Source organism: Mytilus edulis, chromosome 9, assembly GCF_963676685.1.
Source record: "Mytilus edulis chromosome 9, xbMytEdul2.2, whole genome shotgun sequence".
In the NCBI taxonomy this organism is placed as follows: Eukaryota; Metazoa; Mollusca; class Bivalvia; order Mytilida; family Mytilidae; genus Mytilus; species Mytilus edulis.
Genome location: NC_092352.1, coordinates 72,592,752 through 72,605,883, shown reverse-complemented (window position 1 = coordinate 72,605,883; position 13,132 = coordinate 72,592,752). Strand labels below are relative to the sequence as shown.

The 13,132-nt window shown below is 31.5% G+C and overlaps 1 protein-coding gene across 1 annotated transcript; it reads right to left on the bottom strand.

The window, feature by feature from the left end:
• Positions 1 to 4,321: 4,321 nt before the first annotated feature.
• On the bottom strand, positions 4,322 to 5,323 carry LOC139490163 (uncharacterized). Its single transcript, XM_071277014.1, has one exon. It carries the CDS (start codon positions 5,321 to 5,323, stop codon positions 4,322 to 4,324), a length of 1,002 nt encoding a protein of 333 aa, XP_071133115.1.
• Positions 5,324 to 13,132: the final 7,809 nt, after the last annotated feature.

The following is a 13,132-nucleotide window of genomic DNA, read 5'->3' as shown; positions in this document are numbered from 1 at the left end:
TTGAGACTGCTATGTTCTAGACAGGTTAATTCATTGATGTTGATGTTTGTCTCAGAATCATCTAGCGGCCACACTTCCTCGATATCAATAATCTTATGATTTCTGGCATTTTCAATTTTCAAATAGATGGATTTACATTTACTACACAGCAATAATTCACAGTTTTCACATTTTCATTGAATTTTAGATCCTCTATCACAAAGCTGGCATCCCAAGGGTATTTGTGCCTTTTGAATAGACTTTGCAAACACCGATTTAACTTTCACTAAAAATACTTCCCTCTTGTCAGATCTTATGATCCTGTCCAGGGATTCTAAGACTACATTAAGGATTTACAATCATTCTCAAAAGCTGATTATGGATATTATAAATCTATGTATGATGCACCCCAAACCTCATAAAGTATATAAATTTTCAACCGATTTTAGCTTTATTGTTTTATTACGCAGAATAAAATAAAGTGATCTTGTTTTTTTTTTGTGTGTAGTCATATCGATTTTAATAAGTCTTTACTTTCAATAAAAACATTAACAACCTTTCGTTTAACAATTTTGAATAGATTTCTCTTCAAACAGAAAAATCATTTTTTTTTTGGTACCTGTTTTGACTACGGATATAAAATTGCGACAAGAATGGGCTTTTTGAATAAGAAAGGTAATGTCTTACAACCAATGATGATGTATTAGTTTGTTTCAAAGAAATCTAATATGACATTTTAAGGTTTTCTCGCTATAAACTAGCATGCATTTAGCCAAAGATCTTTAAAATGTGTCTCCAATTTGGACATATAATGCAGTGTGATTAAACATATTCAAAAGTACTATAAATGGCCAACACAATGTTGCAAAATATGAGTGATATTTTTTCTTTTTGTGTGCGTTCCGATGCAACAAGTTTTTGTTTTAAATAGAGGCAACAGAACTTTACCGCTATTCAATATAAAACGTATGCTTTTCATGAAAAATGGCTATTAAGTGTTATTTCCCTTACACCACATTTTGTTTCATTTCGCATGGTAAGGTACACAATATTTCTTTAGAAATGGTATGGATATTCTCCCTGCAAGACAGGTCAAGTTAAGTTCTTGATTATTTGTAAGCCATTTTTCAATAAAAACAAAACAATTAATCAAAACAAAAGCAAGTAAATTTACAAAATTCTTAGCTTGACTTAAATATGAAAAAATGAATAAAAAGGGCGATTTTTCTATACAGTAGCCAATACGTATACATTTTAAAGAATGATATATTTTCACAAATAAAGTACCACAAAATTGGAATGAAAAGTCAATTAACTTACACATCCATGATACAAGAATATTACATCATTCATAGTAACAATACAAGGTGTTATGGTTATAAGGTACTACTTTCGAATATTTTTCCGATGCTTAAATTAAGTAATTTTTAACCCCTGCACGTTCCCATCGGTACTCTGGTACCGATAGGCTATGTTTTGGGACAACTAGCTTGCGTAAAGTATTGAATCTTTGAAATTTGTTTACGTACAGCAGTGGTTGAGGGCTCGAATCAATCCACTATATCACAGCTGTGTGATTCATGGTGCCTTAAACTTCTTCCGAGTACGATTTGGTATCAAATCGCCACTAACAGACAATTTTTTCTCCTGTGAAAACCATTTTTTTTTTTTTTAAATTTGAACACAATAATTTCATAGAGTATGGTAGAGTATACTGTTGATTTTGGGGGCTGTATAACCTTTTTTTTTTTAACTAAGCCGAGTATTTTTGAGGAAACCAATTTATAGTATGATAAAAACTTGTACACAAATTAAACAAGTGATTTAAAGTGTACTAACACAAGCATCAACTTGAAATTCACTCTAAACGTGTGGTCATTTCTTACCAAACTAATTGAAAAAGAGACAAAAAAAACCAAAAAAAATCATGATTTTTTTTTGGCGAAGTTGAAATAGATGTAAAAGAACATTGTTTCTGAAGTGCCTGGTTATGGAAATGTCGAAAACACTTTTGTTGGAGGAGGTGAAAAAAAATTTCCTATATCAAATGTAACTTAACTTAACTTTACTTTCAATTTCAAAAAGAGAGTCATGGATATATACAAAACTCAAATTAAACACAAAAAAAAAAAAAAAAAAAACATCATGGGCCCAAAACACCAAAGTTATTATTGGTTATTCTTTGAATCTACTTTTAAAGTCAAAATTCTATTGTCTGCTTGAATGAACATGATTTAGCCTGAAATTTGTGTCAAGGATTAGATTAGAACGAAAAAAACGGCTGAAATTTGTTATGTTGCATGTTGCGGGCATCAACATTTGGAAAGAATATATCACGTTTTTTCCGCCAACTATACCATAATGGCAAGTTGGCTGTTTCTCTCAGATTTTGGCCATTATTTTGACACCAAAACTATATCCTATTAGCCCATAAAAAAAGTCTCCACACAACCTTTTTCGCAAGAATTTTGTATTTTTTCACCTTTTTCCCGCAAGGCACGTGATTTTAGACAGATAACACGTGACTTAAAAAGATAAATTTTCGGATATATCATTTGTTTTGAAATATTTAATCAATTATCTTTCAAATGGACCCTTTGTGTGAGCTTTAGTGGGAATGCTATATGCGAATGAATTTTGATAGTGTCTTTCCATAAGTTTACGTCTAATTTGGCGGAACGTGAAAGGGTTAAGCTTTATGGCATTCTTCTTATCTTTAAAGATAATGTTTATTCTAAAAAATGCTCCTGAAAGTAATTTTTCTATAATATTCTCTGAAGTATATGACTTATTCATTCTACACGTTGTTCATTTCTGAAATCAGTATCTAAATACCGTTAAATTCTTCTTTTTTTTGCACCAAATTATTCGTCATTCCGTCGCCATGTTTGCACTAGATTATTCTTTATTCACTCCGATTCTTCTTTTTTCTTTCAATTTTTTCTTTTTTTTTCTGTATTCATTATTTGTTTTCTGTCATTATTCTTTATTCTGCAAATCTCATATCAAAGTTATTGACATAAAAACGGAGGAAGGATGGTAGTTGGTTGAAACAGTCTTTCGTTTTGCTCTTAACGACGTCTCAATTTAAAATTTACCTGTCATTTCAGTATTCTCGTTTTCTACTTGACCTATTGGATCGGTGACCTAACTAAATTATCATTGTTCAGACGATGACTTATATAAGCAACCAGACAACATCCGCACCATCGCGGATCCGTGACTTAAATTAAGTACATACGCCTTATTTTAAACCTGTTTTTTAGTATTCGTATACACGTTGATTCAGAATGCGCGACAGGGTATAACACACGGATCAATAACGGTCTCTAAATTTTGATATTTCCTTAAATAATTGGCGTTTTTTTGGGGGGGGAAGGATTGTTTCAAAGAGAAAATTAGGAAGTGAAAAACACTACATGCGTACATCATATCACAAATACTTCCGACTTGGTATGGTTTCATAGGAATTGCGAATCAATTAAATCGGTATTTCTTTCATTAGAAATTATGAATTGATCTGTGCAAATATTTAACAAAATATCCTTTCAAAAAATTATTTCACAATCTACCTCATACAAATGTAAATATTTTATATTTATTATGATATGAGATATATACATGACTGAACATATTTTACTGGTATAATATACCTAAAGTATTACATCATATTTATAAAAGGTATAGTAAATGGAATTGAAATTGTATGTAAGCTTTTAACAATGAATTTGAAATGTAGTTTATTACTTCAAAATTCACCCTTCGTGGAAGTTTCTTTATTCAACTTGTTGCATGTTTTTCTTTGTTTAGCAATGTAAATAATGACGATCGATACATTTTTATAGAAATATAGAAGATGGTCCTTTTACGGAAAAATTGCAAAATATTTCTTTAAATATTAAATACCTTTTTTCAGATATTGTTGGCATGCTCATGTTGATGAAAAAACCATCTGTTGTGCATTCGCTTTTTATCAGAACACTTTACTTAACTATTGTGGAATCAATGTTATTAGTTAGATACCAATTGTCTTGGATTTAGTAAGTACAGGTTAACTACGAATTTAAATATTCAACGAATTGATATTCTTATAGGATTGTATGTAGTTTTGGCAAAACCTAGAAATTCAATATCCACGAAAGTTGGTACCCACGAAAATAAATGAACCACAGTACTTAAAAAATCAAACAAATACTTAAAATTAATGTATAAATTCATTCATATAAGTTGTCTAAATTAAATAATGTGTGAAGCTGGTAACAAAACAAAAAATTTACTTATTGGTAGCGAATAATTTGAATGTTTCTCATTATAAAGAATAAACCAATGGATTTTGAACTTTTCATTTAATTTCTTCAAATCCAGAATACTGAACTTCATAAAGTTTTGCATTGACATGTTCGTAGTTAGCGCCCTTCATATAGAATTCACACCCTATGTAGAAATACCCTGGTCCAGACAGAGCCAGAGAAGATGGTTCTCTTATTTCTACATCGTCAGTTCTAATGTATGTTATAATTACTCCATCATGGTCCAGTATATGCAGTGTATGATTATTACGATCAGTTATAATTATATTATCTTCGGGTGTAGTTAGAATGTCTTGTGGATCAAACGGTTTGTTCGGAGAGTTTATATCGGGATGACCATCGTATATTTGTACGTTGCTTCTTGTCTGCTGCAGCATGACCACTCTACCGTTGCCATATAATTCTACATGATCTACCACCCAGATGTTACCATTACTGGTGCTGGTTATCCTATGAGGAAGTGTGAATAAAGGTTTATTCTTATTGTCATGTTCATATTGAGTTAGACGGTTCCCTTGTTTATCCATAACTATCACTACCTTACGACATTCATGTAGAAATGGTGTACTATCTGCTCCAATGATGACTTTCTGATCCTTGGTAACATGTATTCCAAACGTACACATTGAAGCCACATTGTATCGGGAATCTGACCCTTGTCCCGTGTTAACATTAAACAATCTAAGCTTTGTTTCACCAAGCAATGATAGTAGAAGATTGTTGTCGGAAGTAACTGCAATGTCATACACAGGAATACCGATCTGTGAAATAACCTGAATATTGTCTCCAGTCAGTTTCACGTGCTTTATGACATCAAATTTATCATCTCCAAGCCACAATGAATCATGGGAATATTTTATCAATGAGGTAAAACTCTTAATACCTTTGGTAACATGTCTAATTACTTTGATAGAAGGCTCCTTCCGGTTTTCTTTCGGATCTCTTTTCTCTGATCCAAATGTCTGTGAACTGCATATCCCTTGCACACCATCCGACAAGGTTAAGTCGCTCAGCATACTCTCCGAATCGCTCATTTTGTTTAAATCAGCTTTATAACTCTTCTCATCGATTGCTTATTGTCCCTTGTGAATAGTAGTAATGCACTTACAACGTTTAACAATGCAACACATGCACACAGGTATGATCAAAATGTTCTTGACAGTTTAATTCAATAAAAACTACACCGAAATAATATTTCAGTTGACACATTTCCACTTAATTTCAATTTCACTCTCACAAAGCTGATATCCAAAAAGAATTTGTACCTCTTTCATCGAATGCGTAATCGCCATTTTGATTTTATACTGTAATATTCAATATCTAATAAATTCTATTCAATTGCAAGGTCGTTTATAAAGTTTAAATACTCATTTGAAACTTCTGTTCAGCGATTTTTATATCTTCTTTTCTAAGTGAAATACTTGTATTCTTTTATTGGGTTATAGTTCTATGTTATATAAAGTTTAAATAGATATATATGCACAAATTATTCTCGATTAATAGATTTTGAACTATCAATGATCGAAACCAAATTCACGACTAAATCGCCATTTCTTTTGGTGACTTTTAAATATTTACGTGTCTCAAACACGGATTAATATGGATAATATGCAATACAATACAATAGTATTTTACGCTAGGATATTGCATATGGGGTGCTAGTATTTTAAATTTAACTATCAAAGGAATGCATTGACAGATACTAGTAGCACAAATACCATTGAAAAAAATACGAGTACGTATAACACATGTCACAACAGATCGTTCGGGGTAGATCAAACACCGAAACGTATGGTACGTTGAAAATCGTCCTAGAAAGCAAAGTTGTAGCATGGAAAAAAAATACAGGCCTAATTAAGGTAAATTATTATTAATGTTAAAACCATAATGACCAACGACAATATTTGAAATAACAGACACATACGGATTAAACATGTTTGAGAGCGCATGACCATTCCCTTAGAAAGGAAATTGCCAAAATTAAGTGTGCGTCATATACAAATAATTGTTTGATATACATATTGTCTGTATTTTAATTTTTTATCCAATCGTTTAGGATAGTTGTGCTCTCAATATTCAGTTTAAAAATTTTAATTAACCGACAAATTAAGGTTGTAACATCTTATCTACTGGACACCTCAAAGAATACTTCTATACGTCACAGCTACAAGGAGTATGGACACGAAGTGCCGATATTGGCCCTGTGAGGTGACAAAAAATAAAAGTGAAATTAGGTGGATCCTTTCTATCTAAAATATATCTATGTATATTGTTATTTCTTATTATGGTAAAAAAATCATATTTTTGTCGGCGGCCACTACTTCTTTACTAGAAAATACACTTTTCTGTTTTTAAGTTAATCACGGGGTTTCTTTCTATATACAAATAAGACGATGTGGTGTGATCAACTATCCTCATACATTTTTACGACTGTATTGCTCGCCAAGATACTTTAAAGCTTCCATTTTAAGTCCCTGTGACCATTATAAACATTTATTCTTTATGTTTTAAAATCATGCATGACTTTTAATTTAATATATGCTAGGCTATAGCATTTTGTTTGTGAATATCAATACAGAAAACAAGTATACGGGTCACTCATACAAAATTTGTAAAAGTGAAGCGATTATGTGCAGCTTTAATCATAATATAAATAAGTTTCTGTTAATAAAGTTAAAAAAAACAACATATTTGGACGAGATTCATTTGATATTTTGTTAAAAAATTCTTTTAGGGAAATTGTTTTAAAATTACTAGAACGTTAATGAAAACAAGTTATTAACGTTACTCACAAATGGCTAAAATACCGTTGTACCTTGGTCTTTTCTGACACCCTGGAAAATAAAACAATCACAGTTACAAGTCTAATGGTTATCATTTTATGAACACTAGTAATAACATTAACGGTACCAATTTTCCTGCACCAGATGCGCATTTCGACAATACATGTCTCTTCAGTGATGCTCGTGGCCAAAATATTTGAAATCCAAAAGCTTATATAAAAGATGAAGAGCTATAATCCAAAAGGTCCAAAAAGTATTGCCAAATCCGTGAAAGGAATCAGAGCTTTGCATGAGGGAGATACATGTACATTCCTTAATTTATAATAATTTCTAACATTTTGTAACAGCAAATTTTAATAACACAAAACAGCCGTATTTTCATGCCAGTACCGAAGTACTGGCTACTGGGCTGGTGATACTCTCAAATAAATAGGATAGTAAATGATCCTACTGCAGTAATTTCGTCAATTTCTGAGACAGGGACGTCTTTAACACTTCGTGGTCATACTCCTTTGTAAAAAAAAATTGTATCCGTCTAAATATATTGATAATTTTTATAATGATTTTTTTTTTATCGATATTTACTAACATTTGCAGTAGTCTTGCAAAGTTTGAAATCGATCAACTGGCCTATATTTATTTCATGCTCTTAAGGAAAGTTCTTCGAGTTATGAGTAAAAAGTCAATAGTAGTTTACTAAAACTCAAATTCCATTGATAAATGCAGAAGACAAATAAAGGTAACAGACAAATATTGAAGTAATCGTTTGAACTAATAAAAGACGAGGCTTGACGAGTTGAAAAACAATACGTATCCTACTATCTGCGAAGAAGGTACCATCCGCCATGCCAACCCTAAATGTTATAATAATGAAAAGAATACAGTTGCTAGTGAGTTAAATCTTTTATCTCAGTACTTAAAATGATGATGACCATAACGCTAAGTGTTAGCTTTTATTCTAACAACCCTTGAACACTATTTGTATAAGATAAAATAAGAAGTAAAGTTCTGAACGGAAAGTCCAATATCAAATGTAAATGTCAGAAGCGCAATAACTTCAAACAAACAAATAACAACTGTCATATTCCTGACTTTGTACAAGCATATTTTTATGTAGAAAATGAGAAATCAAACTTGGTTTTATAACTAGCTAAACCTCGCACTTTTATGATTGTCGCATATTATTCCATATATATTGAAAAATTTTGTGTGCGTACAACAAACAGACAAAATAGGTAAAAAAATATATAAAATTAAGATATAGCAGTGAACATTGTATTATAATTTTAATCACTATAAAAACAAACAACTATGACAGCATATTGTATGGAATATACCATGTGTGAAAGCCTAATCTCATCACTGATCTGAATATAAGAAGTAGAGGGTTGTGTTTATATAGATATCGAATAGAAACAAAAAGGTTGCAGTGACGTTACACGTTTGAAAAAAACATGGCTTGTCTTTCTGGTTTGATCAGTAAAAAGAATTATCTACAAGATAAACCATTATTCCTTATAGCATTCTGTTAACGAGGATAGATGTTTTTATCACTGTTTTTAATCAGTAATACACTCTGTGAATAATATTGATGTGATTTGGTTTCCTTGTACATGCTAAAAAACGAAACTGAACCAATTCGCTCCGTACTGACATATATTTTAGTCTAATATAATTTGATAAGTTGTAGTTGTCTTTAAATTATGTTTCAGTATCAATGAATACTCTTAGGTCGTTAATTTGTGTTTAGTCGTTTGTTGTCGATCATTTTTTTAAGACATATAAAAGTTTTATTCCTAAATATTTCCTGTATATAATTACCCTAGTCGTCCAGGGACAGGCTAAGGGTATGTTGTTGATCTAATTAGTCAAGCCGTTTCAACTTATTTAAATAGCTTTTTCAGCTATTTCATCACTATGCCAGGTCAAAAAGAGGATTAGGGGTCTGTTAATAGTCTTAATCTCGCAATATATACGTGTCTATCTGTGCCCAATCCGGAACCTTTTTAAATTCAGTGTGTATCGTTTACGGCTGTGAATCACATTGGTTTTTTTTCGTTTATTGTTTTGCACATAAACAAAACCTTGTTTATCTTATTTAAATAAGATTTTTTATTTGTCATTCGGAATCTTTTATAGCTTGCCATGTAGAATGGTTTAGCTAATAGTCGAGAACTATACGGTGACATTGTTAACCACTATGTGGAAAGTTTACCTTCTGCCATATTGCAACATTTTCTAAAAGAAATTATGTCAAGTTCACACTTAACATGCTAGTACATCAATAACACAACTGTTTTACTTAATACTAAAAGATAAAAATAATGTGCAAAATTCATATTTAACTTTTAGACATATTGATGATGTTTTGTCACTTAATTAGCCACTTTTTAATCAGTGCTTTTCGTATGTGGATGTATATCATATTTCATTTTCGTTTATTATTTTATTTATAAATTAGGCCTGGCATCTCATCTTTGAAGGTTTTTTTTTTCAATCTATTTAAGTTTGTCATGCGAAATTGTTTAGGTCATAGTCGAGGCCTGTACGGTGGGAAATAGTTGCTAACTTGTCGTATTTGGTGGAAAGTTTTTTTGTTTATTGTACCACAATTTTTTGGTAAATTTTTATATGACGTTCACCTTTAAAATATTAAATATACATCAGTAACACAACTATTTCATCCGAATACGAAAAGATGTTCAAAGTTCATTATTTCACTGTCATATATTTTATCATTCAGTAAAGCACATATTATTCAGTGCTTTCTCTTCAGATTTTCCATTGAACTTCAGATTAAGGATACCCTAGAAATCAAACTGTCTGCATCATATCTTCATAAATTCATAGATATTGACACAGATGAACAATTTCAAACTAGACTTTATTACAAACGTGATAATTTCAACTTTCCATTTGTCAACTTTTCATTTCTAAGTAAATGTAGTGCAATCCACTCAGCTGCATCGTATGTAATTTTCATATACCATTTGAAACGTTACGCTCGTCCGTGTTTAAATTTTTTAATAGGGAAGTACTCCTTACACAAAAGCTGCCAACAATTTGGTGAGCACAAACCCACCAATCATTTACTTATCTAGTTTTTTGTTGAAAAAAAAACCACAATAATCACAGCACAGCTATATATACTAATTTGGATGCCATTTTCTATTAGGGGAAAACTAAAATAAACTATTAGATCTTCTGATTAATTTTGTATGACGTACCAGCTGGTATTGATTGATAATTATTATACATTTTTTAAAAGATAATAGAATCCAATGACCTGAGGAAATATGACAAGGTTAAACTAACTAAGTTGCACATAGTGTCTCAATAAAATAAAATTAAATACAAAAATATCAGGTATATAATTTATTTAAATCTATGTTGTTAACTGTTTTTGTAAATAATCAAATATTTTGTTTAAAGCAAATTCTTGCGTGTAATTATTTATATAAAATCAAAACCAAGTGAACAATGTTTAACCTAACCAGAAGCGACATTTCTGTGTTTATCTAAGTCACTACTGGCTGAACAAAACGTAGTAGCTTGAATCAAAGTATATTTCTTTATTATTTACTAAATTATCAGCGCAAATTCCAAAAATAGGAATGACTTTATTTGTTCATTGTCAAAACGTTTTTTTTTCTTTGAACATGCAAGAAGTTCGAAATAAACTCATCATAGATACCAGGACTAAATTTTGTATATACGCCAGACGCGCGTTTCGTCTACAAAGGACTCATCAGTGACGCTCGAATCCAAATCCAAAACAGTTAAAAATGCCAAATAAGTACGAAGTTGAAGAGCATTGAGGACCAAAATTCCTGAAAGTTAGATTGTGTAACAACTCTGTTTTCATTTAAAACAAATAACCATGAAAATATAACGAGATAACAGGAATCACTAACATTACTACACAGTTCATATGGCCACATCAATCATTGACACCAACCCAGTCTCCAATATAACTAACAAACAAATTAGGTAATAAACCATCAAACAACACAATGTCAAGACAGTATGGCTTAGTTCAGGCAGACCATATGATGACGTTAGACCATGTTCATGTCAAAATTATGTAAAATTCATCGGCGATATTCAAATGTTTTTATCTTTTCATTTTAGACTTAAAAAATGTGAAAATGATACCAATATACATGTACATAGGAAAATATTTTGTATGTCAGTTTTAAATTGGAAGAGCATTTTGATCCGATGAATCAAAACAATATTGCAAATTGAATAACCAGAAACCAGTTTATTAGACAGTTTTCAGACCTATCTACAATCATGTCAACCTGAACAAATCAACAAACAACTGAATTATCTCGTAGCTATTGAACCGTTCTGGAAACAGAAAGATCGTTAACATATGGTTAAATCAAATGTTCAATCAAATCAAAGGAATGGATAACAACTGTCTTATTCCTGATAAGGAACAGTCGTTTCATTATGTAGAAAATGGCGAATCAAAATTTATTTTAAAGCTAGCTTTACCTCTCATTTGTATGACTTGAATCAACTATATTTAATAAAATAGCTGGTACTGAAAAATAAGATTTACTCTTCACCAGATTTCACATTTTGAATTTGATTTTACTGCACTTTGAATAGACATTATATGTTCATTAGTTACATCTGAATATGATTAAAAAGTCAATGGATGGACGTTGTGTTTGTTTGGGTCTCCTTTCCGTATAACAGAATTGTGATAAATCTCTCAAGATGTGTTTGCTTAGTTTCAATTCCTCGTTCGTCCCCTTATGATCCATGCAATTATGTTGGTAGTACCAATTTCAATTTGAAAATACTTATTTGTTTATGAGTTTATGGGGTTTAACACGGCAAAAAACTTACCCTTTCGGAGCAACTGAGATCACCTCCAGTTTTGGCGAGGTTCGTGTTGCCCAGTCTTTAATTTTCTATTTTGTTTCTAGTGTACTATTATTTGTCTGTTTGTCTTTTTTTTTTATCTTTAGCCATGGCATGGTAAGATTATTTTCGAATTATGAGTTAGACTGTTCCTCTGGTATCTTTCGCACCTATTTCAAACATTTCATAGTTATTATTACAAATTGATGGACCATCACGATGTGTATTTGTTTAAAAAAAAACCGGGATACATGATTATTTTTGCGGTCGTAAAGTACATGCATGATGGTCTGATCCAATTGTGTATTATTGTACTGGAGACTATACTATGATGCAAGTATTGCTAGTCTGAGAGATGTTTGATATGGCGACGCATCCGATCTTGCTTTTATTGTAACTCCATGATGCAATTCCTTCGGCTTTTACTACTTTGTTAGTATATTCAAGATTTATCTAGGGGTTCTCATTTGGCATGTTTGGGGGGAGGGTCTGATCCCGGATCCTGTTTTTTGTATAGTGTGATCCACTATCTAGACAGTAGATCCAGTCTTAGGGCAGTAGTAAACAGCATGACGAATTTATGGCATACGGGACTTTTTCTGCGAAATTTTGTGTAAAAATAAACATTGAAATACAATGACACTAATAGATGACGTCACCATCAATAGTAGACGTGACGTCATGAACCCATTATGAAATTTAATGACCCCTTAGGAATCCATATGGTTCATCACATGACGTCTTTAAATCCATCATAACGTTATTATTTTACCCTCGGTACGATCAAACATCATATGTCTATACTCTTCAAAACTTCATATAGTTAAAAACTTTAAATACACCTTAATTCTTTTTATAAACAATGTTCTTAGTCACAATTTACCTACATAATCCTCTTTACATTGCAGGCATGGCAGAATGTCCATGTACTTTTCCAAGCCCATGGACAGGTCAAACTATTGATTTTTTTCTTGGACTTGGATATTTGACTCTGATTGCCAAACAATCACTGTACCCAATCCAGCTGGACCGACACAAACGTGGCTTTGTCATCAAATAACAGAACGCTTCCTTATTGTCTGGTATGTGATCAATTAATGTTAAATCTGCAAATCATTTCAAAACTCACTGTAGCACTAAATCTGCTATTCTGAAAACAGAAAAACAAAATATTCCTTATTG

What these genes read in the sequence shown, in the direction of transcription:
- LOC139490163 (XM_071277014.1), bottom strand. Translation starts at nt 5,323, where the DNA reads ATGAGCGATTCGGAGAGTATGCTGAGCGACTTAACCTTGTCGGATGGT.